This window comes from Sapajus apella, unplaced genomic scaffold (assembly GCF_009761245.1).
Source record: "Sapajus apella isolate SASKATOON/1434 unplaced genomic scaffold, GSC_monkey_1.0 scaffold33, whole genome shotgun sequence".
In the NCBI taxonomy this organism is placed as follows: Eukaryota; Metazoa; Chordata; class Mammalia; order Primates; family Cebidae; genus Sapajus; species Sapajus apella.
The window spans coordinates 7827609-7854891 of NW_022436973.1; the positions used below are offsets into that span (position 1 = coordinate 7827609).

At 48.9% G+C, this 27283-nt stretch overlaps 1 protein-coding gene across 10 annotated transcripts in view; it reads right to left on the bottom strand.

Moving 5' to 3' along the window:
- Nucleotides 1–482: 482 nt before the first annotated feature.
- CEP250 (centrosomal protein 250) overlaps nt 483–27283 on the bottom strand; it is a 57551-nt gene continuing 30750 nt past the window's right edge. For 8 of the 10 annotated variants that reach the window (XM_032295134.1, XM_032295133.1, XM_032295142.1 and 5 more), the window contains 15 exons: nt 22939–23106; nt 22412–22546; nt 20170–20313; nt 18796–18929; nt 15499–15637; nt 14138–14480; nt 13531–13652; nt 12077–12197; nt 10514–10635; nt 7483–10098; nt 4222–4335; nt 3881–4039; nt 3339–3440; nt 2375–2434; nt 483–1088 (listed from right to left, as the gene is read on the bottom strand). In XM_032295134.1, the coding sequence (XP_032151025.1) occupies nt 825–1088; nt 2375–2434; nt 3339–3440; nt 3881–4039; nt 4222–4335; nt 7483–10098; nt 10514–10635; nt 12077–12197; nt 13531–13652; nt 14138–14480; nt 15499–15637; nt 18796–18929; nt 20170–20313; nt 22412–22546; nt 22939–23106 (4743 nt within the window). In that variant the 3' untranslated portion in view covers nt 483–824. Of the gene's footprint in view, nt 1089–2374; nt 2435–3338; nt 3441–3880; nt 4040–4221; nt 4336–5150; nt 5710–7482; nt 10099–10513; nt 10636–12076; nt 12198–13530; nt 13653–14137; nt 14481–15498; nt 15638–18795; nt 18930–20169; nt 20314–22411; nt 22547–22938; nt 23107–27283 lie in introns of those variants that run through there. The other 2 variants (XR_004274091.1, XM_032295139.1) reach the window with 2 other exon arrangements.

The window sequence follows — 27283 nt, forward strand, 5'->3', positions numbered from 1 at the left end:
GCTTCCGAACTCAGAGATTCTGACTTTAGCTGAAGGTCAACGCTGTTTTTGAGGCCCTAGAACTTCTTTTAACCCTCCATAATCTCCCCTCTCAACCCACCCAAGCTCAGCCCCAACCCCCTGCCACAGACATACCAGTCTTCTCACTGTGTGCTTGGCAACACCCCCGACTCCACTCCATCCTTCAAGGGCCAGTTCCTGCCTCCCTTCTTCAGCCCCTGGAATTCCTACAGTTCTAGTCAGTACAAGAATTGCCTCTGACTCATAAATGTGTATTAGTCTGTTCTCACCAACTGGACTGTGGGCTCTCTGTGGGCAGGGGCTTTGTCTTGTGTGTTTTCTGAAACTCTCCCCTGTAACAGAGAATGGTGTACAATAAACACATACTACCTCGACAGGAATCTCTGGCAAGGTCTTCCCTCATCAACTCCCTTGAAGTGCTGCTGATGCCCAGCTGCACAAGTGGAGACAGCAGCAGAAAATGAATGCAAAGACCCCAGGGTTTATTACTGAGGGGGAAGTTGAAGGAGGTGGTGAAGTGCTAGGAAAATAAATTCTAGACGAGAGGCAGTAGGTGTCCCTCAGCCAGGGCAAGGCACTCCTCTGGGTGATTCTGTACGTAGCAAGCAAATGCAATTTGCCTCATTCCCAGGTGAGGTGGGACCCTCACAGTGTTGCAGGTTTCCTTCTTTCTGGGAACACCAGCTGACCTGGGGCTCCTAGGTGCCTAACAGAGCCAGCTTTTCCTTTGGCAAATGTGTAGGTGTGCAGAGGGGCCATAACCACGGTACAGTCTTTTGTCTGTGTGGTCCTGGCTGCGGCTGCTACCTGGAGGTGGCTTGGGTAGTGCTGGGGCTGGGGTGTAGCAGGACTGGCCCTGGAGATGTAAGACTTTGAGTCAGGGACTCATCCAGCCTGCGGGTCTCTGCCTCCAGGACTGTGGCCTCAGGGGCCTGGGCCACGGCGAGAAGTGAGTGTGAGAGGCTGTGGTGCAGGCCTGCTAGCTCACGGCTGGTCTGTACTGAGCGGGCGATGTATTCCTGCTTCTGCTTCCACTCCAGAGTCAGCCGAGCTCGCAGCAGGGCCACCTGGTGGGCAGGAAAACCAAGAGGGAGAGCAGCTGAGGCCCCTCAAGTTGTTACAGCTCTTCCTGCTCTGTTCCCGTGACGCTTGTTGTCTGAGCATCTGAATCAACTCTACCACATACACGGATCTCAGAAACAGGCTTTAGAGAGCTTAGGGGAAGGGCCCTTAGGAATGATAGAATCCAGTAATTCTCAATCCTGGCTGCACATGTGACTCAAATAGGGAGTTTGACAATAACAAAGCTATTCATCAACTTCATTGAAAGATAATTTACATGTGGTGAAAAATGCCCAGATTTTAAATGTACATTTTGATAAGGCTGATAACAATATATACCCATGTATAACCACTAACTAACTTTTTTCTTTCTTTCTTTTTTTTGAGATGGAGTCTTGCTCTGTCACCCAGGCTAGAGTGCAGTGGTGCAATCTTGGCTCACTGCAACCTCTGTCCCCAGGTTCAAGCGATTCTTGTGTGTCAGCCTCCTGAGTAGCTAGGATTACAGGTGTGAACCACCACACCTGGCTAAATTTTGTATTTTCAGTAGAGACAGGGTTTCACCATGTTGGCTAGGCTGGTCTCAAACTCCTGATCTCAGGTAAACCGCCTGCCTTGGCCTCCCAAAGTGCTGGGATTTCAGGTGTGAGCTACTGTGCCCCAGCTCTGACTTTTTAATAGAATAGAAAAGCATTCTGAGTTTAATAGAATTCAAAGTAATAGTTTAGGTCTAGCTACAGAGTCAGGTCCTGCCAGTAGCGACTACTGGTTTCTGAAATAGGCTCAGAAATAAAAAGGTAACACTTCTTATGACTCCTGGGCCTTGAAAGGGAGAGTGGACTTTTAAGTGAGGCCTAAGAGGCAGGAAGGCTCTTCAAGTCACTTCTCTGCAAGTGGCAGCTCAAGCTGAGCTGTGTGGCCTGGAGCCTGTGCTGCTGCCTGGCTCCTGTGCGTGGGGCTCTGGCAACAGTCTTGCCTGCGAGGGCACCTCTGAGGGCAGGGAGGCCAGGATGGCTCCACTTGCTCCCGCCTGTCCTCCTAGAATCTTCTGCCTGCTCCTCAGCCCTCTTCCTTCTCCTTTCCCTTGCTAAGTATGGATCTGGAAGATCAGGCTTTCTTCCCCACTCCCACCCTTAGGCATATGAGAGATAGGGTTGGGACTGGGACTCTTCTTGCCTCCCATGGAGACTGAGGTTGTCTGAAGGCAGGAACTTCCCCTCTCCCTGCTGGAGGTGTACAAAGGGCCTGAGTACAAGGGAGGGAATATGGGCTTAGAAAACCCAGAACATACCTCTTTCTGCAGTTCGGCCACATACTTGGCATCTGAGTTCTTCTGTCCTCTTCTTCCATCCTAAAGAAGACAAACAGCACTTTTGTTGGAATAGGCCTTCTCACTCTGGGGTTTCTGCAAGTTTCCTTGCAGAACCTCTTCACAATCCTGGGGGTCTGGGCAAAGGCTATGGGCCAGAAGCATCTGAACTCAGACTGGACCTCTACGGGGCAGCAGGCCCTGGGGCAAGGAGAGGCCCCACACCAGCACAAGGGGCAATGCCCATGGAGACCTGACACAAATCATCCAAAAGGCCTGGATCGCATTTGCTTCTTTGAGGCATGTTTTCATTTAACAGAAGTACACCATGTATCGGCTTTGTGGTAGCCCTGGGGTGTGAGCTAAGGATGCAGAGAGGAAGACACGGTGCCTGCACTTGAGAACTTTCATTAAAGGACAGGAGATAGAGAGCTAGTGCTCAGCCACCTATAAACAGTGCCTCCCTGCCAGGCTGCAAGGTGGGGATACCTCACCTAAAAGAGTGCTGGTATGGGGAGTCTTCCTCAAGCCCTTTACCCAAAAAAGGGACACTGGCTCCAGGGAAGACCATGGACCCCTAAGCCTGTAAACTCAACACTGTAGAAAGGTCTAAGATATCAAGCTGTGATCAAGTTCCTAGGCTTACCAGGAGCTGACAAGCGCCATACAACCCCCAAACACCAGGGATCCTGAGCAAAGCCCCATGAGTCCCGCTCCTGGGCCAGCCTGTGGCACTGGTCTGGGAGTGTACAGATCTAAGTCCCTTAGAAAGCAGGGTCACTAGCCCTGATGCCACTCCAATGTTGGGCCTCCTTCTCATGGGGCAGTCAGGAGGGGCTCTCTGGATCAGTGAAGTGCTGTCAGCCTGTGATATGCAATGAGGAGGGCTGTTTCTGGTGGCTGGGGTTGGGCTCTCTATTGCTGCAGTAGAGGAAAATGAGTAAACCTGCTGTGTGGGTGGAGAAGCCGTGGCCTTGCTGATCTCCATGGACCCTGCCTGGGCCGCACGCATGGCCTCCTTCTTCAGCTTCTTCCGTTCTCGCTCCACCTGCCAAGGTGCAAATAAGAAATCAGGGCTTGGCTTGGCTCTGTGACTGAAGCAGAGCTGCCTTTCTTCAGAGGTGGCCAGTGCCTGTAAGGGTATATGAGGGGACAGTAACCATGGGAAGAGAACCCCTGGCTGAGGAGGGCACAGCTAGGGCAGCCCTGAGTGCAAAGAAGTGCTCCTGGGACAGAAGAGGCAGGGCCAGCCTCTCAGGCCTCTGGAGCAAAGGCCAGCAAACTTTTCCTGTAGTAAGTACTTAGGCTTTGTGGGCCATAGCAGCGATGCAGCCACAGACAATGCATGGCTGTATTCCAATAAAACTCGATTTTCAGAAATGGGCAGCAGGCTGGATTTGGCCCACAAGCTGTAGTTTACAGAGCTTATGCTCTAGGGGCTGCATGAGAAGTGGAGATTCATGTCCACCAGACCAGAAGAGGGGTCACCTGCTCCAAGGCGCTCCGCAGCTGGACATTGTGGTGCTGTAGCCTGCTCCTGTCAATCTCCAGCCGTGCCACCACTTGCCGCAGGTGTTCAAGCCTTTGTTTCCATGGCTGCTTCTCCTCTATTCCAGCAGGACTAGGCTCAGCCTCTACTCCTGAGACCTGTGGGAAAGACCTGTGAATCTCACCTGGGCAGCCCCTAAGACAATTAGGGAACAGACAGAAGGCATACAGACCAATCTGGCAGGTCTAAGCTTCAGGAACCCAGGTCTCAAGGGAAAGGGACAAACCCCGGGACAGGAGCTAACTGCTGGGCCATCTGTTCCCCCAAGCTCCCAGCTCACCTCTCCCAGCTGCATGCCCTGCTCCCCTCCGGACTCCTGTTTTGCTCTGCTAGTTGCACCTGGGCTGTGTAGCCGCTCCTTCTCCAGAGCCTGTCTGGTGAGCTCCAGCTCGTCCTAGGGTACCAAGGCATGGAGCAAAATCACCCTTTGCCAACCTCATATCCAGACCCACCCACCCTCCACAGAAACAGCGGTTCAATGTTCTCCTCAGGCTTTTGTCTTATTTTTTCCTAGAGGCTCTGAGTCATTCTAGTACAGAACCTTCAATTCACAGATGGGTAAAACAAAGGAGCAGAGGGGCCTTGACTCTACTCAAGGATATGTGGTGAGCTAGCAAGGGAGCTAGGACCAGAGCCTACGGTTCACTTCGCATCTCCTAGAAGGCTGAGCAATGACTCAGAGCACTGATGTGCTGTGGGAAGAGCATGGGCTCTGGAGTCACACAGGGCTGGGTGCCTTGTCACCACTCAGTGGCTATATGACTCTGGTTGAAGTATAAGTGCTCCCCAAACCCCAATTTCCTCATTTACAAAATGACTATGTGTACCATGAAACAGATCAAGCCCTTGGGTTAAGTCCCTTTGGGTAAGTGGGGAAGCCTCATGCTAGATACTTTCTAGGCGCCCTGTGGTTCATAAATGTTATCGGTCAAGAAGAGACACAAACAAGAGAAAAAAGTGGATGCGTGCAGGTTGCCTAGGAGAGAGGAAGAGCTTGGTGATACAGTCTGGGCTCTAGAGGCAGATGGCTCAGATCTCATTCCAGCCATTTATGAGGGTTTTCTTGAGATGGAGTCTTACTCTGTTACCCAGGCTGGAGTACACTGGTGTCATCTTGGCTCACTGCAACTTCCACCTCCCAGGTTCAAGCGGTTCTCTGCCTCAGCCTCCTGAGTAGCTGGGATTACAGGTACATACCACACACCTGGCTAATTTCCGTATTTTTAGAAAGGATGGGGCTTTTCTATGTTGCCCAGGCTGGTCTCAAATTCCTGGGCTCAAGTGATCTGCCTGCTTCAGCCTCCCAGAGTGCTGGGATTATAGGCGTGAACCACTGCGCCTGGCCATGACTTTCAACCAATCCAAAGAGGACTTAACCTCTCTGAACTGCCATTCCTCAACTATAAAACGAGGATAGTAACAGTTCCTATTTTTCAGGGTAGTTGTAAAAGAAAGTGAGAGTTATAGTGCCTAGCATGTGAAACACTTAAAATGAAATGGTCCCACGACAATGGAGGGCTGCATCTGACAGATATTCCTGTGTGTATGGAGGGGACAGTGGGTGAAGTGACTCTGACTGGGTTGTTATTGAGTGAATACTGCTTAGTAACCCAAGAGTATGGGTGGCAAGTGCCCTCCTGCCCAATTACATACCTTACTTTTGCTGTGTCTGTAAGAATGCACCTGAACATAGGAAAGGAGTTCCACTTACTAAGTGCTTTCTTCCTAAGCAATTCATATGTATCATCCCATTTCATACCATCATTGCCTATTTTACCGATGAGAAATTAAAGATCAGAGTAAAGGCATTCACCCAGGGTCACACAACGCTACTGCATTTTAAACCCTGGAACTGGACTCCACAGTTCACAGACTGACCTCCTTCTCATATTGCCCTTCACCAAGAGCAGAGCTTTTTGAGTCCCCAGGAGGAATTCTCTGGGGGACTGTGTGTCTGGGGTTCCCTGGGGCTCAGTCAAGGGACCAGGATGTAGAATCGATTTCCCTGGAAAACTGGACTGGGCTTCTCTTGGCAAAAGAGATGATGCCTCTCACTGTCAAGTCAGTCTGGCTTTCCTGTTGGCCTGCTTGCTGCAGGTCTTGTGCTCAGTGCAGGGGGTACAAAGGTGACTAAGACATGGTGCTTGACCTTGAGGTTAAATATTACAACCTTAAGTCCTCTCCTAAGCTCACTTCCTCTCTCACTCAACACACTACCTACAAGAAACCCATTTGTTTTAACCGTTGATGACTCCAAAGTGTCTCTGGCTTCAACTCAAAACTTCAGATCACTTTACTGACCTGCCCACTGGACACCTCCCCCTGCCTGTCCCACAGGTTTCTCCCTCCACTTCCAAACTGACCTCATCATTTCATTCCTCTTTCTCACACCTGCTTCTCATCATCTTGGTGAGCAGAGACCTGAGTGTCATCTTTGACTTCTTTCTGCCCTCCCTTTATTCCTTCCGCCTCTTAGCCAATCAACTTCCGGAAGTCCTACCTCTCAGACCCACCCACATCTCCATTCACACTTTCCATCTTAGGGTACGACCTCTCCCCTGGACTTCCAGTACAGCCTCCCAGTGGGTCTCCCCAGGCCTGCTGTTGCTCCACATGGCAGTCTGGGTGATCTTTCTGAGCTGTATGTCTGATCACATCATTCCTCTGACGCAAACGCTTCACCTGCTTCCTACTAGTTACACAGGTCCTTGGCATGACTGTAAGCCCTGATGCGTGTGGCCCCTACTGTCTTCTCATCTCTTACCAAATCTTTCCCTCTGTCTCATGCAATCTGAACTGTCTACACAGATAGTACACTTGTTCTCGCTCTCTTTTCCTTTTCCCCTGAATGCTCCTCCCCAACCTGTGCCTGGCTAGTTCTTTACTGGTCCCTTCAGGTCTAATCTTTTTTTTTTTTTTGAGGCGGAGTCTTGTTCTGTCCCCCAGGCTGGACTGCAGTGGCATGATCTCAACTCACTGCAACCTCCACCTCGTGGGTTCAAGCAATTCTCCTGCCTCAGCCTCCCAAGTAGCTGGGATTGCAGGCACATGCCAGCATGCCTGGCTAATTTTTGCATTTTTAGTAGAGATGGGGTTTCACCATGCTGGCCAGGCTGGTCTTGAACTCCTGACCTCAGGTGATTTGCCTGTCTTGGCCTCCCAAAGTGCTGAGATTACAGGTGTGAGCCACTGCGCCTGGCCCAGGTCTAATCTTAAACACTGCTTTTATCAGAAAGCCTGTTGGGATCCACTCCCAGAAAAGGGTGAGCATCCCTCCAGCATGCCTAGGGCATCCTAAACTTTCCTATTAGGCATCAACCACACTGCATTATTGTGGTTTCCCCACGGGACTGTGGGCTCTTATCCTCTTTGTATCTCCCCAGACTAGAACAGTAGCCTGAATCCCACTGTGTTGAAGTACTCATGATCTCAGCTTTCTCATAACCCTGACGTACCACAAGGCCCAGAGTGGTGGGCAGTCCCTGAGCTCAGCCAGACCAGACTGTGTCCCTTGGCCCTTACTGCCCCTGGAGTGACTCACCTGCAGCCTCTGCTGTTCTGAATCTCGCTCCAGGACAGAGGCTTGTAGGAACATGGCTACCTCCTGCAGACTGCCGACGCTGGCCTTGCTCTGCACTAGGGACAGTGCCAAGTCCTGGGCCTTCTCCCTCCACTCAATCTCCCTGGCTTCTGTCTGTCTCAGGGCTGCCTGTAGCCGCTCCAGCTCCCGCTGCAGCCTGGGCTCTAAAGAATAACATTTTGAAGGTTGTTCCTCCACTAGGGAGGCTTTGTGGCTGTAGGGTAAGGCTTCCAGGTTGTTCCTTTGCTGGGCCTCCCTCAGCTCCAGGATCTCCTGTTCCTTTTGCGCTAGAGTCAGCTGTAGCTCCCTTAGACTCTGACGAAGGCCCCTTATCTCCTCCTCTTCTCTCTCCTGCCCCAGATTCTGCTTCTCTTGAATCATATTCTCTTGGACCCTCTGGGCCAGAGACTTCTCCAGCAGCTGCCCCTGTTCCTGCTGATGTCTTAACTCTTCATCCCTCTGGGCAAGTGCCTGCTGCAGCTGCTGCACGTCCTCCTGGTATCGGAGATCCTGGTCCTGGATCTCACCTTCTCGTGTCCTCAAGGCCTCCTCCAGCTGCCGAGCATGTGCCTGGCAGGTGTCCAGGGCAGCTTGCAGGGTGGCAGTGCTGGCCTCCAGACTGCGGCTCAGTTCTGCCTGTTCAAGCAGATGCTGCTCTTTCCCCTGCAGGGCAGCGTGAGCCTTGCCAAGAGCCTCCTGCAGAGCCTCAGCCCGACCCCGGGCAGCCTCCTCCTGATGCCGGGAGGACTGACTTTCTGCCCGCAGAGCCTCCAGCTCCTGGTCCCGTTCCTTGATCACTGCCTGGGCCTGTAGCCAGTTGTCCTGTAGGGCCCTGATCTCCACCTCATGCTCCTGTGCCTGCTCAGCACACTGCTGCTGGAGGGCCAACAGAGCTTTCTCCTGCTCCCAAGACTCAGCCCTTAGGTCTCCTAGCACCTCCTCCAGGGCCTGGACCCGCCGTCCCTCCACTGCCAGCTCTTCCTCAAGCCTTTGTGCCTGTTCCTTGTAGTCCAGAAGCTCTTCCTGACGCTCCTTCAGTGTCATCTGAGCCTGCTCCAGAGCTCCCTGAAGGGCGTCTGCCTTTTCCTTCACACTCTCCTCCTGCCCCTGGGCCTGCTGCTGTTCTTGCTGCAGAGCCTCCACTTCCTGGTCCCTCTGGGCTACAGCTCTCTGGGCCTCATCCAGTTGACTCTGAAGTGACTGCTCCTTTAGCTCCCCTTGTTCTCTGGCTTCCTGCAGGTGCTGCTGCAGGACCACTATCTCCTGCTCTCGCTGGGACAGGAGGAGGCTGGTCTCACCCACCTTCCTGTGCAAACCCTGGAGCTGCTGCTCTAGCTGGTCCTTGAGCTCCTGAAGTTCATGGATATGCTCCTGCTGGCACTCTACTTCCTTCTCCTTATCACGCAGGATTAGCTTCATGTGCTCTAGGCTCCCGCGTTGTGCTTTACTCGGGCCCTTCCCTTCCTCTGCCCGTTCCTGCATCACCTGCCTCTGAGAGGCCAGCTCTCGGCCTCGCTCTCTCAAGGACAGCTTGATCTGTTCCAGGTCCTCCTCCAGGATCTTGGTCTGCCGTGTCCTTTGATCCTCGAGCACCTGAATTCTCTCCTTCTGCAGCATCAGCTCCTGGTCTCTCCTCTCGAGATCCTGAGTCAGATGCTTTTTCTGCCTCTGCAGCTCCTCGATCTGTTCTTGCTGAGACTTTACCTCTTGGTCCCTCTCCTGCAACTCTCTTGCCAGAAGGGTGCTGTGGCTCTCCAGGTCATGGATCTGGCTGCTTTGTACCTGCAGCTCCTGGCTCCTTTCTTCCAGGTCCAGCGTAAGGTGGGTCAAAGCCACTCTCTGCGTTTCCCTCTGGCCCTCCAGCTCCTCAATCAGTTTTTGTTGGCACTCCATCTTGTGATGGTTTTCCTCCAGTTCCAGGGCCAGGCATTCCAGAGTAACCAACTGCTTTTTCAGATCCTGAACCTGTCCTCTCTGGGATTCAATCATTTCGTCCTTCTTCTCAAGTTCTAGAAGCTGATGCTCTAAGACATTTCTCTGAGTCTCCCGATCCTTCTCGAGCTCTCTGATCTGCTCCCTCTGCACAGTCAGCTTCTGCTCTCGCTCCTGGACGGCCATGGGCAGATGCTCTAAAACAGACCTACACTTCTCCAGCTCCTGAATCTGTTCTTGCTGCAGATCTACCTCTTGGTTCCTCTTCTTCAGGTCCAGAGACAGCAATTCCAAAGCAGCCTTCTGCATTTCCCGTTGCTTCTCCAGTTCGTGGATTTGTCCCCGCAGAGTTTCTACCTCCCCTTCTCTTTCAGCTAGGGTCTGGGTCAGGAGAGCCAAATTCTCTTGCAGAGCTTTTCCTTGGGCCAGCTTCAGCTCACTCTGCTCTTGCAGAGCCTGGGCTCTCTCACGCTCACTCTCCACCTCCTCATTTTTCAGCTTCAGTGCTGAGCGAGCCGTTCTCAGGTCTTCTTCCAGGACGCCAGCAGCACTTGCCTGAGCCCTGGCTTCTGCAATAGCTGCTTGCAGATGTTCCACCTGGGCTGTCAGGTTCTCCTTGGCTGCCTGAAGTAACTCTCGCTCACCCTGGAGGACAAGATGAAAAACCACTTTAGACTACACTTCCCTGCTACTGTCACTCCAACACTGGCCCTTCTCTTTCTTATTTTGTGGTAATAGCAGTGACAAGGACTTGGGCAAAAAAGTGGTGTTATATTCCACGTAAGCTGATACTGTAAAAGAGCATCTCTGCCACCTCCTAGGACTCTGCTATGCCCAGGTCCTTCAGGACAAGGGGCAAAAACATCAACCTTAATTCAGAAAAAGCAATTGAAAGAGGATTCACTGGGATCTTAATGATGGCCCCTGGGGACATGGAGACAGCCAGAGGAGCTGACGGACTTGCTGAAGGAAGTGGGACACATGACCACAGGGCAAGGTGGGTCCAAGGGACTACTCCTGAGGCATTCCCCACACCCCACCAAAACCAGGGCCAGTTTACCTGGGCCTCCATTCTTTGTAGCTCTGCTCTCCGCAGGCGACTCTGTAAGGATGCCATAGTTTCATGCAGTTCCATCAGCTCAGATTCTAGGGAGTTCTGCTTTCCTTCCCACTTGGATTTCTCTTTAAGGAGAGGAGAGGTAGTTGAGTAAGACCCATGGTTGGGGTGGGGGAAAAGAGGGATATAGAGGCAGATGGAGGATGGGGAACAGATTCAAAGGGGAAGGTGGCCAAGAAGGAGAGAATTACATCCAGTATCCTAGAGACATCAACCATCCGCCAGCTGTTTTTATTTGCCCGGCAGCACTCCCTGCTGCTGCCAGCCCCAGCACTGCCTGGTAATCATCTTAATACGTCTTCATCCTCATCACCAAGAGCCTCAGCCCTCAATTCCAGACAGGGTTGAGACAGATGACACTGGAGGTCCCTTCTAGCCCCCAATCCTATAATTGTGCAGGAGCTCCTAGAGACATGGGTGGCTCTGCTGGCTGCCCCCGATTTCTGCAGCAGGCGCTGGAATCCCCCTCTATTTTCATGGCTCTCAGGGAACCCTCAAATGGCCTCAAAATAGGCCAAAGCTGTCCTCTTCTCTTTTTTCTTCTTTTTTTTTGAGATGAAGTCTCGCTCTGTCGCCCAGCCTGGAATGCAGTGGCACAATCTCAGCTCACTGCAACCTCTACCTCCCAGGTTCAAGTGATTCTCCTGCCTCAGCCTCCCGAGTAGTTGGGATTACAGGCATCTACCACCACGCCCGGCTAACTCTTCTAAGTAAAAACCTGAGCTTCAAGACCCTTCCTCTCCTGTCCTTTGAAGGAGCCATGACCCTTTCCAGTTCTTGGCTGGTGCATGGGTATGTCCTCCCCAGAGCTCCTCTCCTTGCTTTCTCCCAAATAAACTCATAATCCCTCAGCTACCAAAGGATAACTTGGAGGACATACTTGAAGATGATAAAAATAAGTAATGTGGACGATAAAAGATGCAGCTTTATGTTCTTACAGTCCTGGCCCTGGGTCTCCAATATTTTTTTAATTTTTAAATCTGCTGCAGAGACAGAAAGTGGAAGCCCAGCCATTTCCTTCTTTCAGTTCACCAAATCTGTTCCTCCTAATCTTTTCTTCCAGGATGGGCCTCAAAAGCCAAGCAAAGCAGAAAAAATAGTTCCAGGAGGTCATTACCCCTTTGGAAGTGCCTCTAGATATCATCTCGCGGTTCTGGGTAAATAACAGAGTACAACTAGGCGTGGTGGCTCATGCCCGTAATCCCAGCACATTGGAAGCTTGAGGCAGGTGGTTCATTTGAGGCCAGGGCTTCAAGAGCAGCTTGGTCAACATGGCAAAACCTTGTCTTTACTAAAAATACAAAAAAATTAGCCAGGCGTGGTGGTGCATACCTGTAATCCTAACTACTTGGAAGGTGGAGGTTGCAGCGAGCCAATATTGTGACACTGCACTCCTGCCTGGGTGACAGTGTAAGATTCCATCTCAAAAACAAAATAAAAAAAATAGGTGGCTGCTAGGCCTGTTCCTGCCACTTCTGGGCTCCCCACCTGTCTTGAGCTTCTCACCTTCCTGATTCTGGGAAAGCTGTCTTTGCAAATCCTGCAACTCTGTGTGGACCTGGCTCTTCTCAGCCTCAGTATCAGTTAGACGTTCTTCCAGTTTCCGGACCTGATCCCTCAGATCATCCTGGGAAAGGAAGGACATGGCTAAATGTGAGTTCCTCATCTTCCACAAGCAATGCAGGGCTCAAGCTCTCTCCTCATTCTCAGCCTCTGTGGTGGGCCACCATTGTGGATCTACTCCCAGAGAGCTGGGTTACTTCCTCTGAATGCATGTGCATTTAGCTCCGTGAAGTGACGACAGGCTCTGCTCCACTTGGATGGAACAAGAATCCCCTTCTGACCTGTCTATGTCTTTTGAAAGAGAGCTGCTCAAAGACAGCCCAGGGGTCACCTCTTCCCTCCCGACACTCTTACTTCAAAGCTTAGCCCAAAGGCCATATCTTCTTTTCTTCTGACCCTTCCCAAATCAGAATGAACTGCCCCTTCCTTCTAATTCCAACAGTACATCACTTGCATTTGTTACTGATCCAATTAATTCTATCAGTTCTGCTTTCTAGTAGAATGCAGTTTTGTTCCTCCACCATGTCACAAAACCTTCTTTAGGCAGAGGTCAGGTCTTTCCCCTTTTTGCATCCTCAGCTCAGAGTGGCTGACATATGGGTGGCACTCAATTTGTACTGATAGGTTCACTGTGAGGTGGAATTTATGACATCTTCATTTCAGAGCATTCTTAGGCCTAGAATGTTCCTATAAATGCCAACCTCAAATAGTGGTCACTGATTTCTAGGATTTCTTTTGGAAGCCTGGGTACCAAGAATAAATTCATGGCTGAGTAGAAAATGATGCAAAACAATGCCACACATCTGTCTAGGGTTTTTTTTTTTTTTTTTTTTTTTTTGAGACAGAGTTTTATTTTTGTTGCCCAGCCTGGAGTGCAGTGGTGCGATCTCGGGTCACTGCAACCTCTGCCTCCTGGGTTCAAGTGATTCTCCTGACTTGGCCTCCTGAGTAGCTGGGATTATAGGTGCCCACCACCATGCCCAGCTAATTTTTGTATTTTTAGTAGAGATGAGGTTTCACTATATTGGCCAGGCTGGTTTTGAATTCCTGATGTCTGGTTATCCGCTTGTCTTGGCCTCCCAAAGTGCTGGGATTACAGGCCTGAGCCACGGCGCTTGCCCTACCCAGGGTTTTATGGTTTACAAGGCTCATTCAAGATCCTCATTCATCTAATCCTCACAACTCAGAGCAGGCACTGTCTGCCCTAATATGCAAGGGAAAACAAGGCCCAGGAACTCCAAATGCTCTATTTGTGGTTGCCAGGTGGTAAGTGATAGAGGTGAAACTCATGCCAACTTGATCTCAGGAATAAAACAGGTCAAACTGCTTCATGCATCTTTGCCTCGTGCCCTTTGAGGGAGGTAAAGAGTTCAGGAAAGGGGAGCAGAGAAACATACCCGAGTCTGTTGAGTCTTCCACAGATCTTGATGAAGCTTATGGAGGGCAGATGCTACTGCCTCAGTGGAGAGGGCAGTCAGCAGGGAACCTCTCTTAAAGAGGCTTCTAGCTCCATTCTGGTCTGAAAAAATGAGGAAAACCCATCTGGCTGCCACTATGAAAAGAAACAGCCAGACCTTCCCAGACACAGCCTTGGCCTTCCCACTGGTTCCTCCTCTCCGCAAAAGAACCCCTTCTCAGCAGTTCACTCATAGTATGGGACAGGCACTATGGTGGGTGCTAGGTAAGGCCAGCTATAGCTTGTTACGCACTTAGTAAGTGCCAGGAACTGTGTGAGCTATTCACATCTGCAATCTCCTAAATCCTTGGTAAAATTATAAGTTAAGTACATTTTGTAGTTAAGGAAAATCAAGCTCAGAGAGGATAGGTGACTTGCCCAAGGACACATGGCTAGCAAACAGTAGAGCTGGGGTTCAAACTCAGAATTCCCCAGTATGCAGTCTTAAACCTAAAGCAATATGGCTTAAGGAATAGCATTCCTCCCTTTCTCCTGGGAATGGCCTGGCTTTGGCCCAAAGGACCTAGTTTCTGGGGTGGCTGTCTCACCTGGCTCAAGGCCCCAGAGGGAGGGAGCAGAGTCTCCCCCACCACTCAGCTCAGGCCTGCTCTCACAAACAGACCCCAGGGCCTGCTGCAGGACAGAGTAGAGGCTGGCCAGCTGGGCCTGGGCCTGGTTCCCAGGCTGCTGCTCTGCGGCCAGTGCCTCCAGCTGGCTTTCTGTGCTGCGCAGTCGCAGCTGTAGTTGGGCTGCCTTGGCTTCCTGGGCCCACAGGGAAGCTCGTAGCTGCTGCTCTGTGATACGAGACGCCTCCAGCTCCTCCAGCAGCTGTGCTTCCTGGACCAGAAAGTCAGCCTCCTTTTCCTTCACCTCTTGCCTCAGTAATTCCATCTGCCAAGGAAGAATTGTACATACTCTAAGCAGGAAGTGGATACCCTCTCCTCAGTTTCTCCCAGGTGAGACCCCACTCAATCCCCGTACAAACTCTGATCAGGGCTGGGAGGATTTCAGCTCAGCTCTCAGGCAGGTAGAGGGACTCTGAAATGAGTGTTACCTTAGAGATCTAACACCTGCCGACTACTGAACACATGGGCCCAGGCTGCTATGCTAATGGGCTTCAGCTCTGGCTTCTTGGGCTGATATGCTGGCTCCCTGCTATGATCGGAACTCTGGCCTGAAACCCTGATGCTGCACCTAGTAAGAGCAGTCACAATAACATAGCTACCATGTATTGAATGCTTATTGTGTTCCTGACATTTTTATATTTCTATAATGGTTACAGGAATTAAAAACAAGAATTATCACCCTTGTTTTATGGATGAAGAAGCTGACATTCACATTAACTAGAAAGCGGTACAGCTTGCATTCAAACTTAAGACTGTTGAACAGCCAAACCTGTGTGCCCTTAACCCCTGCAATCCACCATCTAACTCTTACATCCCATTCCTCCCCTCCTAGTTCCATCTCTCCTCTGTGCACAAGGTCTGGGGTCCTGATGTGGGCAGATTGAGTCCCTGGAAGTCTTGCTGCTGCCTGCCTGCCTGCCTGCCTGATCTGGAGCGTTACTGGTTGCTCATTCCCCCTGCTGCATCTTGCCAACCAGATCCAGCACACTTGAAAGTGGCTGTGCTGGAACCAGGCCTGCGTGCGTTCCACCCCTGTGTGCACTTTGCTCTGGGCTGTCAGGTTTCCCACAGGAGCCATGCCCACCTCTGGGTCAGGTTCCCAAGCCCCCACCTTGTCTAGTCCTGGCTTCCCCCTCCTGCAGGGCTGTTGAGGCACCTGCCTATCCTATAATTAGGAAAAATAGATAGGCCATCTCCATGAGAGGACTCAGAGCAATCAATCCACTGGTCCAGGATCAGGCTTCTGCCAGGGATGCAGGGGTTATAACCAGAGTAGGAAGTACCTGGGCATTGAGCTCTCTCTGTCCTCCCTGGGCCTCCTGCATGTCCTGGCGCAGAGCGCTCAGCTCCTGTTGTCGAATAGAGTCAGCTTCTTGTAAAACAAGGAGTCTCTGTTCCTTTTCCATCAGCGACAGAGTCAGGCTAAAAAGAGAGGGGTCAGAGTGTTGGGCCACTCTCTTAGGGAATGAAAAACTACTTCCCATCTGAGTATTCTTAACATAGCATTAAAAATCAAAATAGAAATAGTAATAATTATGATATAACAACAAAAGCTATCATTTATTACTTTAATAAGTGCTCCTAGGTACTTCCTGCAGAAGTGCTCCTAGGTACTTCCCATTTCAACCTCATGGGTTTTTTTTTTTTTTTTTTTTTTTAAAAGAGTTTTGCTCTGTTACCAAGGCTGGGGTGCAGTGGCACGCACTCCTTACAGGTATTGATCGACTTACCACCTATGCAACTTACGACCATTCGACTTTACAACCACAATCGCTAGCCATGACTGCTCCACGTCTGGCAGCGCAAACGTTGCCCAGCTGGGCGTACGACAGTGCGAACCAGCTTCCGGCAGCACTACCATCTCCGCATGCACCGTTTCAACTGTACATATAGCCTACTCAAAACTTATGACCAAATCATGTTACGACCAGTCTGCGGTCCCGACCATGGTCGTAAGTCGAGCACTAGCTGTAATAGCTGGGATTGCAGGCACATACCACCATGCCCGGCTATCAACCTCACAGTTTATTCTTCTCTGGCAAATTTCACATATACCTTATATTAGTACCTCACATTCAATCAATATGTTCAAATCTTCCCAGTCCCTCTCCTCTCCTCCCCTGCCCTCTCCTCTCCTCCCCTGCCCCTTCTTCTCTTCCCCTGCCCACCCAATAATCTCCTACTATGTTCCCTAGCTCAGTGAATGGCACTTCCATCTACATAGGTCCCAATGTAGAACCTTGACCACTCCAGAGTTCCCCCTTCATCCTACCTACAGGTATTGATCGACTTACGACCTATGCAACTTACGACCATTCGACTTTATGACCACAATCGCTAGCCACGACTGCTCCGCGTCTGGCAGCGCAAACGTTGCCCAGCTGGGCGTACGACAGTGCGGACCAGCTTCCGGCAGCACTACCATCTCCGCGTGCACCATTTCAACTGTTATCCCAGACTTGGTAAAGCAATTTGTGTTTTGTGTCTTGGATATTTTTCATCAAACCCCTCCCAAGATGTCTACCAAGAGGAAATTGTCTTTGTCTACGCCTCAGCCTGCCAAGAAGGAAAGAAAGGCCATCGACCTCTACACGAAAATGAAGGTAATTAAGCAGTACGAAGGAGGAAAGAAAGTGAATGTGATTGCACGTGATACGAAGTTATCATTTCACAGTACTGTACATATAGCCTACTCAACTTATGACCAAATTGTGTTACGACTAGTCTGTCAGAACCAATCGTGGTCGTAAGTCGAGCACTAGCTGTATATCCAATTTATGATTATATACAATTGAATCTAATTCCCTTAACATCCTTTAAACCTCTTCTCTTCTCTCCTTCTCTTCCCCACTACCCTACTTTGGTTTAGCTTTAGGATCTCAAATCAGGACAACTCTTACCAGCTTAACTTGTTTTCCTGCCTCTAGTTTTATTACCAAAATGATATTTCCCTTCTGAAACTCCTATTTTTTTTTTTTTTTTTTGAAATGGAGTCTCACTCTGTCACCCAGGCTGGAGTGCAGTGGTGTGATCTCAGCTCACTGCAACCTCCGCCTCCTGGTTCAAGCGATTCTTCTGCCTCAGCCTCCCGAGTAGCTGGCATTACAGGCACCCACCACCATACCCAGCAATTATTTTTGTATTTTTAGTAGAGACGGGGTTTCACTATGTTAGCCAGGCTGGTCTCGAACTCCTGATCTCAAGTGATCTGCCTGTCTTGGCCTCCCAAAAGTGCTGGGATTACACTGCACCCAGCCCATCCCCTTTGCAGACTCCTGCAGCACTAAGAATACAAGCTGCTTTTCATTCTGAATGGTCTTCTGTCATACCCGATATCTCATGTCATTGCACCCTTCAAATAATCATAAGTTGTATTATATCAATTTCCCTGCTTAAAATTCTCCAGAGGTTTCCTATGAAACTCATATGAACTCCTTGCTACCAATTTACTCAGGACCTACCAAATCCTGAGTGCTGTGGACCTGCCCAGCTTATGCCACTCTCCTCATTCATCAGGCTCCAATCACACCACACTTTCAGTTCCACCAAACACTGTAAGCTTTTACCTGCCTCATGGCCTTTGCACATGATTTCTACTCTTTCAGAATGGAACTCCCCCTCACCCTTTTACATGGGTAGCTCCACTTCATGCTTAGTGTTGTTTTGTTGAAGAAAAATAAAATAAGTAATAATAAAGTTTAATAAGCATAACATAGGTAATAGTTAACATTAAGGTCATTTAGAAGTTATACATAGGCTAAGGAATTTAAACAGCCTCTCCCAGCATAGTTAACAAGTTGCAGCTGCAAGATTATCTCAACCTTCCAAGCTTATCACCTGCCTCCAGACACAGCCCCCCACCCCGACCCCCCCCACCCCCCCCCGCATACCTCTGTAATTCCTAACAGCAAGGTTCACTGGTCAAAATAACTAAATTGTAAGTTCTCTCAAAATTGTCACAAGTTAAATAATTTACTGTCTTTGTCTAAAACCTGCATCCTGTCTTGTTTTCCAGCCTCAAACTGCATATAAACAAAACTGCTTTCTTTGCCGTGGTCGGCGGCCATTTAAGGCGTGAGCGTGCTGCCAGCCCAGGTGCCTGAATTAAAGTTCTCTTTGGTCTCCATTGGTCTCTTTGTCTTCTTTGGCTGGGGTTTTACTGCAACAGTTTAAATGCACCCTCCTGAGAAAAGCCTTCCTTAACAACGGTTTTAAAGTAGGTCTCTTCTCTCTCACCCCGTTTCCTCCATGTGTCATAATCTGTAATAATTTGAGTTATTATTTGATTAATGTCTTCTCCAGAAAACTGCAAATTCTATTCGGGCAGGGACCATACAGTCTTCTTTATCACTGTATCACCAAGCATGGTGCCTGGTGCATGATGGGTGTTTTTGAAATATTTACTAAATGAATGAAGTGTAAGCTTTGAAGACAGGAATCGTGCCCTCTCCACATGGCTACATGTACATCTCAGAGCTGCAGACATGAAAGGCAAGATGGCCTAAGCAAACAACTGTCAATATCATAGTGACCATACAGCCAGATAGGCAAAAGCCACCTCCATGGCCTATCTAGCCTACCTGGCTTTCTCTCTCTCCAGCTCCTTCTGAATTCGGTTATACTCCTGGGTGTCTCTGAGCTTCTCCTGAACGTCCTGCTTCACCAGCCTCTGGGAGTCATCCTGGACCACCAGCTGAGACTTTAAGTCCTCCACCTGGAAATTTAAGGGCATGAAGACCAAGATGGCAGGGCAGGGGGCCAGTGAGGAAATGCTCCTCACCTAGGACTTCAAGGTCCTTCAAGGTTTACCATAGTCAGCGGCCATTTCCAATGCTCTGGTGGTTCCACCAATCCCCACACACTGTTCTTAACCACCCACTTCCTCAATACAGTTTGGCCTGGGCCTCCCAGCCTCACATATGCTGCGTAGAGGCAGGCACAAATAAAAATCTTGGCTGGAGGCCGGACATGGTGGCTCCCACCTGTAATCCTAGCACTTGGGGAGGCTGAAGTGGGAGGATCACGAGGTCAGGAGTTAGAGACCAGCCTGGCCAGCATGGTGAAACCCCATGTCTACTAAAAATACAAAAAATTAGCCGGGTATGGTGGTGCGCACCTGTAATCCCAGCTACTTGGGAGGGTGAGGCAGGAGAATTGCTTGAACCTGGGAGGCGGAGTTTGCAGTGAGCCAAGATCGCACCACTGCACTCCAGCCTGGGTGACAGAGTAAAACTCAGTCTTAAAATAAAAAAAATAAAAAAAAATTTTTTTGACTGGACTGGGTACAGTGGCTCATGCCTGTAATCTCAACACTTTGGGAGGCCAAGGCAGGCAGACTGCTTGAGATCAGCCTGGGCAACAGAGTGAGACCCTCTCTCTAAAAAATAAAAAATTAGCCAGGGGTGACGGCACATGTCTGTAGTCACAGCTACTCAGGCGGCTGAAGTGGGAGAATCGCTTGAGCTTGGGAAGTCGAGACCGCAGTAAGCTGTCATCTGCAGCACTTCAGCCTGGGTGACATAGTCAGACCCTGTCTCTCCCACCAAAAAAAAAAAAAAAAAACCAAAAAAAAAAGGCTGACTATAATTATGCTCAAATGCAAAAAATGTATTGTGATTGCTTTTTTAAAAATGAAAAGAACATCATTTTGCAACCTAGTATGTAAAAATATTAGATTTATAGCAAAGTCAGAAAGAACAACTGAAACTTGAGACTGCTGGGGAAAACAGAAGCTCTGCGACCATTACAGAGACAGAGATTACTATTCCAGGCCTCTGAGAGGCACATGCTCAACTCTGAGCATGCTCTAATTTTCCAGTCAATACCGTGGCCCACCCATCTACCTCCCAAATCAGGCAGCAGGGCCAAGGTTCTCCCTGTCCTTCAGGAGGAAGTGGGAAAGCCTGGCTGTGTTGGGGAAGGACCACGGGACTGGGTGGGGAGGTGGAGGAGACCTGTTTCTGCAGGTCCATTTTATCCTGCAGCAGGGAGCTGCTCTCTTCTTGGAGAGCAGCAAGATCATCTCTGTGCTGCTGGGCTGCCTCCTTCAGCTCCCGCTGAACCTCCTGGAGCTGGGTCTGTAACATGCCAGTGGTCTCCTGCACAGGGATAAGACATCAGTGAATAGAGGAACTGTGTTGTATAAATACTTTTTTTTTTTTTGGTGGAGTGGCAAAAGCTGAGGCAGGAGCCAGCAATTCACATTGTTTCCACCCCACCTTCTCACTTCCTAGTCCCCCTTCTCCCTCACAAAGTGTACTGGGTCACCCAGATTTCTTGGTCAGGGTCCATGGGTTGGTAATAGTCTCTCACCCAGACCACAGCAACAGTCTCTTAACCGTATCCCTACTTACACTTGATGCCATGATCCCCTAAAAACACACACACTATTCTCTACTCAGCAGCTAAAGTATTTAAAAATACATATATGTATATGCATGTGTGTATGTATATAAAAATAAATCATATCCTACTCCTAGTTTTAAAATACCACCCAACTGGCTAGGCACAGTGACTCACACCTGTAATCCCAGAACTTGGGGAGATGGAAGTGGGTGGATCATTTGAGGTCAGGAGTTCATGATCAGCCTGGCCAACATAGTGAAACCCTTTCCTACTAAAAATACAAAAATTAGCCAGGCATGGTGGCAGGCACCTGTAATCCCAGCTAATTGGGAGGCTGAGGCACAAGAACTGCTTGAACCTGGAATGTGGAGGTTGCAGTGAGCTGAAATGGCGCAGATGCACTCCAGCCTGGGTGATAGAGCGAGACTCAGCTTCAAATACATACACACATACACACCATACATACCACCCAACAGTTTCCCATTGCCCTTAGAACAAAATCCAAGCTCCTACAATGGCTGACAAAGGGCTTCTGGCTACTGCTCCACTCCCCCTGAGTTTATCAAGCTGGAGCCACACTGCCTCTTTTTTGTCCTTGAACTTCCCAAGCCCTTTTCTGTGTCAGGGCCCTTGCAACAGTTGTTTCCTCTGCCTAAAGTGTTCTTCAAATGGAAGGCATTTTTTTTTTTTAAATGGCTTTGAGATATAATTCGTACACCATAAAATTCACTCATCTAAAGTATACAAGGTAGCGGGTTTTAGGATATTCACAAAATTGTGCAACTATTGTTGCATTCAATTTTAGAACATTTCCGTCAATCCCAAAATAAACCCCGTACCCATTCAGTCACTCCCCATTCTCCGCCCCACTCCCCACCATAAATCTGCTTTCTGCCTCTATAGCATTGCCTATTCTTGGTGTTTCATATAAATGGAATCAAATTACATATAATATACGGCTTCTTGTGACTGGCTCTTCCACTTAGCCAGATGTTTTCAAGGTTCACCTATGTTGTATCACGGAGCTGCTTTCTTTTTTAACCTTCAAGTTTCAGCTCAAATGTTACTTTCTCAGTGAGGCCTTCCCTGACACTAAGTTCAAAGTGAGCTCCTTTTCTCAGTGTATCACACTATTTCCTTTATAGCACTTATTACAAACTCTAATAATCTCATTTACTTTGTGTCTGCTCATTTGTCATCCAACTCTGCCACAGGAATGTAAGTCCCTTGAGGGCAGGGGCAATGTGTGTCATGCTGACTGCTATGCCATATCTTTTTTTTTTTGAGTCAGAGTTTTGCTCTTATTGCCCAGGATGGAGTGCAATGGTGTGATCTTGGCTCACTGCAACCTCTGCCTACTGGGTTCAAGAGATTCTTCTGCCTCAGCCTCCCAAGTAGCTGGGATTACAGGCATACACCACCATATCCAGCTAATTTTTTTTGTATTTTTAGTAGAGACAGGATTTCTTCATGTTGGTCAGGCTGGTCTTGAACTCCCGACCTCAGGCAATCTGCCCACCTGGACCTCCCTAAGTGCTGGGATTACAGGCACCCGCCACCATACCCAGTTAATTTTTGTATTTTTAGTAGAGATGGGGTTTCACCATCTCTAGTTTCACCAGGCTGGTCTTGAACTCTTGATCTTAGGTGATCCACCCGCCTTAGCCTCTCAAAGTACTGGGATTACAGGTGTGACCTACTGCACCTAGCCTGTGCCATACCTTTATGTACTTGTCATGTGTCAGCACCTAGCACAGGGCCTGGCACATAAGAAGTGCCCAAGAACTCTTCATGGTTGAATGGGTAAATGAGTGCCCCTTTCTCCCCTCCTCTCAAGACCACCCTCCATACCTGCTCCTTTAACTTCTGGACCTTCATGTCCTGCCTCAGCCGTTCCAGTTGTTGGCTGGCATCTGCCAGCTCCTTCTGGGTCTGCAGCAGTGTCTCCAGAAGGGACATTCTCTCCTTCTCTGTTTCCAGCTGCATCTGTGGAGGGGTAGAGAGGTAAGGACTTGTGGGCTCAGGGTTATCATACTTACCAACAAGGCCACAAGCACATCCCAGCTGCTCTAGGGCTCTTCTAGCAAATGAGTGGGGGCTGAGGGCAAAGGAAGGTCTGAGCCCATGGGTTCAGAACAAGGAAGTGCAAAGATTACCATTGGTTTACAAGCTGACAGGATGTGGTATATGTCAGCCCTCCCTCAGGAAATGTGACATACTGCCGGAACTGCAGCTAATGGGGAAGACCACCCTGCTCACTGGTAGCAAAGTGGGTAGCTACAATCTCTTCTGGAAGCTCCTCTGCAGGACTATTCTTGAGAGTGGAAAAGGAAGTGGTCAAAGGTAAGGAGATCGCTGATTGGACGGGCAGCGCCCACCTGGCATAGGGCACTCTCTGCCTGTGTCCGTTCTTCTTCCCTCTGGGCCCGGATGGCCTCCATTTCTGTCTGCTGCTCCTTCAGCCTCATTTCCAGCTCCATTTTTTCCCTCTCGAAGCTCTCCAGGGCCTTTGCCTGCTCCTGCTGGTGCCAGGAACGCTCCTTCTCCTGGCCATATGAAAGAAACACCATTAGAACCAAATGGGTGAGGAGGGGAGGTAGGAGAATTGGATTGGAGTAATAAGTCTCTATACTACTCGCTAGCTGGGTTACCTTGATACTTCTCTAAGCCTGTTTCTTCATCTGTAAAGTGAGGCTAATAATCTCTGCTTTATCTATCTTATCAATTTTTATGATAAGCAAATGAGATTAATTTAAAAAAATCAAATGATGTATGTGAAAATACCTTCTAAACTGCAATTGTCCCTTATATATGCCACAGGTATCTCGGTTTTAATGTATTTTTTCTTTCTTTTTTTTGAACACAATTCTACCTCCTGCAAGCTGAATAATGGCTTCTCTAAACCATGCAAACTTAGAAGTTTTGTCTCCTACACACCTTTCTTTTTTTCTTTTTTTTTTAAGATGGAGTTTTGCTCTTGTTGTCCAGGCTGGAATGCAATGGCACAATCTGAGCTCACTGAAACCTCCCACTCCTGGGTTCAAGCGATTCTCCTGCCTTAGCCTCCTGAGTAGCTGGGACTACAGGCACGCACCACCACACCCACTTAATTTTTGTATTTTTAGTAGAGATAGGGTTTCACCATGTTGGCCAGGCTGGTCTCGATCTCCTGACCTGGTGATCTGTCTGTCTCAGCCTCCCAATATGCAGGGATTATAGGTGTGAGCCACCATGTCCAGCCTTGTTTGTTTGTTTGTTTGTTTGTTTGTTTATTTATTTATTTATTTATGGGGACAGAGTCTTGCTCTGTCACCCAGTGGTGTGATCTCCACTCATTGCAACCTCTGCTCCTGAGTAATTGGGACTACAGGTGCCCCTCACTATGCCCGGCTAATTTTTATGTTTTTAGTAGAAATGGGGTTTCACCATGTTGGCCAGGCTGGTAATGAACTCCTGACCTCAAGTGATCCACCTGCCTCGGCCTCCCAAAGTGCCTGGGATTACAGGCATGAGCCACCATGCCTGAACTAGCATTTTATTTTTAGAGATGGGGTCTCACTATGTTGGCCAGGCTGGACTTGAACTCCTGGGCTCAAGTGATCCTCCTGCCTCAGCTTCCTGAGTAGCTGAGACCACACGGGCCACCACACACAGCTCCATATCTGTTATCTTTTATTTTTATTTTTTTGAAATGAGTCTCATACTCTTGCCTGGGCTGGAGTGCAGTGGCATGATCTCGGCCCACTGCAACCTTCACTTCCTGGGTTCATGTGATTCTCCTGCCTCAGCCTCCTGAGTTGCTGGAATAACAGGTGCATATCACCACACCGGGCTTATTTTTTGTATTTTTAGTAGAGACAGGGTTTCACTATGTTGGCCAGACTGGTCTTGAACTTATGACCTCATGACCCATCCACCTCAGCCTCCCAAAGTGCTAGAATTACAGGCATGAGCCACTATGCCTGGCCTGGTATTTTTATTTTCAGAGATGGGGTCTCACTATGTTGGCCAGACTGGACTTGAACTCTTGCGCTCAAGTGATCCTCCTGCCTCAGCCTCCTGAGTAGCTGAGACCACAGGGGCACGCCAACACACACAGCTCCCCATCTATTATCTTTAAAGCAGCCACATCGTGGTTGACAGTTGTAACAACTAACTGAGGTGGCCAGCTCTGGCTGTCTGCTACCTACTTTCCTCCACTCAGAGTTACAGAGTTAGCCCCTGAAAGATCAGGCCTGGCCCAGTGAGGATATCTCCCTGTATTATATAAGAGCATTAGGATAGGGGTGCTGCTTGTCTTAGAGGTCATCCAGGAACCAAAACCTTTCCCAAACTCTCTGACTAGTTCAGGACCCTCTATTAGGTACCCAGGATAGAGGTGAAGGGCTCTGAAGTTGGGCTGCCTGGGTGAAAATCTTTAATCTACCACTACTAGCACTCAATTTCTAAACATTGCACCAGGCATGGTGGCTCATGCCTGTAATCCCAGCACTTTGGGAGGCTGAGGCGGGTGGATCACGAGGTCAGGAGTTCTAGACCAGCCTGACCAACATGGTGAAACCCTGTCTCCACTAAAAATACAAACATTAGCCAGGCATGGTGGCACATGCCTGTAATCCCAGCTACTCAGGAGGCTGAGGCAGGAGGATCACTTGAACCTGGGAGGCGGAGGTTGCAGTGAGCCGAGATCATGCCACTGCACTCCAGCCTGGGCGACAGAGTAAGACTCTGTCTCAAAAAAAAAAAAATTTCTAAACATCTCTGTGCCTCAGGTTCTTCATCTATTAAAATGGGGATAGCAACAGTGTCATTCTCTTCAGGTTGTATTGAAGATGGATATAAGTCGTGTGAATCACTTTAAATGTGCTTAGCACACAGAAAGTGGGCCATACATTACAGCTAGCATCATCATCACATTAGCATACACTGTACTTTTCCTTTAAAATGCCTGTAAATTTGTAGTTGCTTATTTATGTAATGGGAATTTTATCCCATCATTTGCAAGGCCGAGGTAGGCTGATCACTTGAGCCCAAGAATTTGAGACAAGCCTGGGAAACATGATGAAACCTCTTATCTACAAAAAATGCAAAAATTAGTTGAGTGTGGTAGTTCATTCTTATGGTCCCAGCTACTTAGGAGACTGAGGTAAGAGGATCACTTGAGCCCAGGAGGGCGAGGCTGCCGTGAGCCCTGATCACGCCACCGCACTCCAGCCTGGGCAATGGAGCAAGACCCTGTCGCAAAAGAAATAATAATAATAAAAAGAAAAAGAGAGGTCTTCCTTTGTTCTTCTTTACAAAACCCAGCAATGTGTAATGTCCCAATTATAGGATAGTCGTTTAACTCTCTGTTTCAAAAAGCCAAAGCCAGGGGTATGGCTCAGTGGCAGAGCATTTGACTGCAAAAAGCCAAAGTCAACTGTGAAAACATAAAAAGGATGAATTTTATTTTATTTGTTTTTTTTTTTTGAGACAGAATTTCATACTTGTTGCCCAGGCTGGAGTGCAATGGTGCAATCTTAGCTCACCACAACCCCTGCTCCAGGTTTAAGAGATTCTCCTGCCTCAGACTCCTGCGTAGCTGGGATCACAGGCATGTGTCACCATGCCCGGCTAATTTTTGTATTTTTAGTAGAGATGGGGTATCTCCATGTTGGTCAGGCTGGTCTCAAACTCCCAACCTCAGGTGATCCACCCACCTTGGCCTCCCAAAATGCTGGGATTATAGACGTGAGCCACTGCGCCCAGCCAAAAAAGATGAATTTTAATAGTAGTTGCAAGTGTTAAAAAAAAAAAAACTGACCTATTTGCTCTATGTGAGTTAGAAGTGTGTTATAGCTACAAGAGCTAATTCTGTGATGTCTAGAAAGTAACAGTCAAGCATTGCTGGTATGACCATGGATAGAATATTCTACCCAGTTCAAAGTGCCACCTTCACATTGGGACATGAGTAAACTGTAACATGACTAGAGGAAAGCAACCATGTTGGTGAGGCATTTCAAGCAAATCTAAGGCTCACTTGCTCCTGGTAATAGATTTTAGTTCAACATGAATCTCCTAATAATTAGATCTATCTAAAATAAATGGGCAGCCAAGTGATGATACAACAGCAGCTAAGCAACCATTACAGAAGTGGACAAAGCAGAATCGGTTAGCAGTTTGGGCCCTGAATCCCTTTTCTACCCCTTATTGGCCATATAACCCTGAGTTCTCCTTTTATATTTTATTTATTTAGAGATGGGGAGCTTGCTACATTGCCCAGGCTGGTCTCGAACTCCCAGCCTCTAGCAATCCTCCCGCCTTGGCCTCCCAAATTGTTAGGATTATAGGTGTGAGCCACCATGCCCAGCCCTGAGTGACTTCTCTATGCATTTATTCACCTCTACTGTGTGAATAGAGCATTTGGCATGGTGCTTGGCATGGAGAAGTGCTTAATAAATGTCCAATATCATTACTCTTTTCAAGATGGAGTCTTGCTCTGTCGCCTAGGCTAGAGGGCAATGGCATGATCTCAGCTCACTGTAAACTCTGCCTCCCAGGTTCAAGTGATTCTCCTGCCTCAGCCTCTCAAGTGGCTGGGACTACAGGCATGTGCTGCCATACTTGGCTAATTTTCTTGTATTCTTAGTAGGCTTCAGGTGATTCTTCCTGACCTCAGATCATCCACCCACCCTGGCCTCCCAAAGTGCTGGGATTACAGGCATGAACCATCATGCCTGGCCA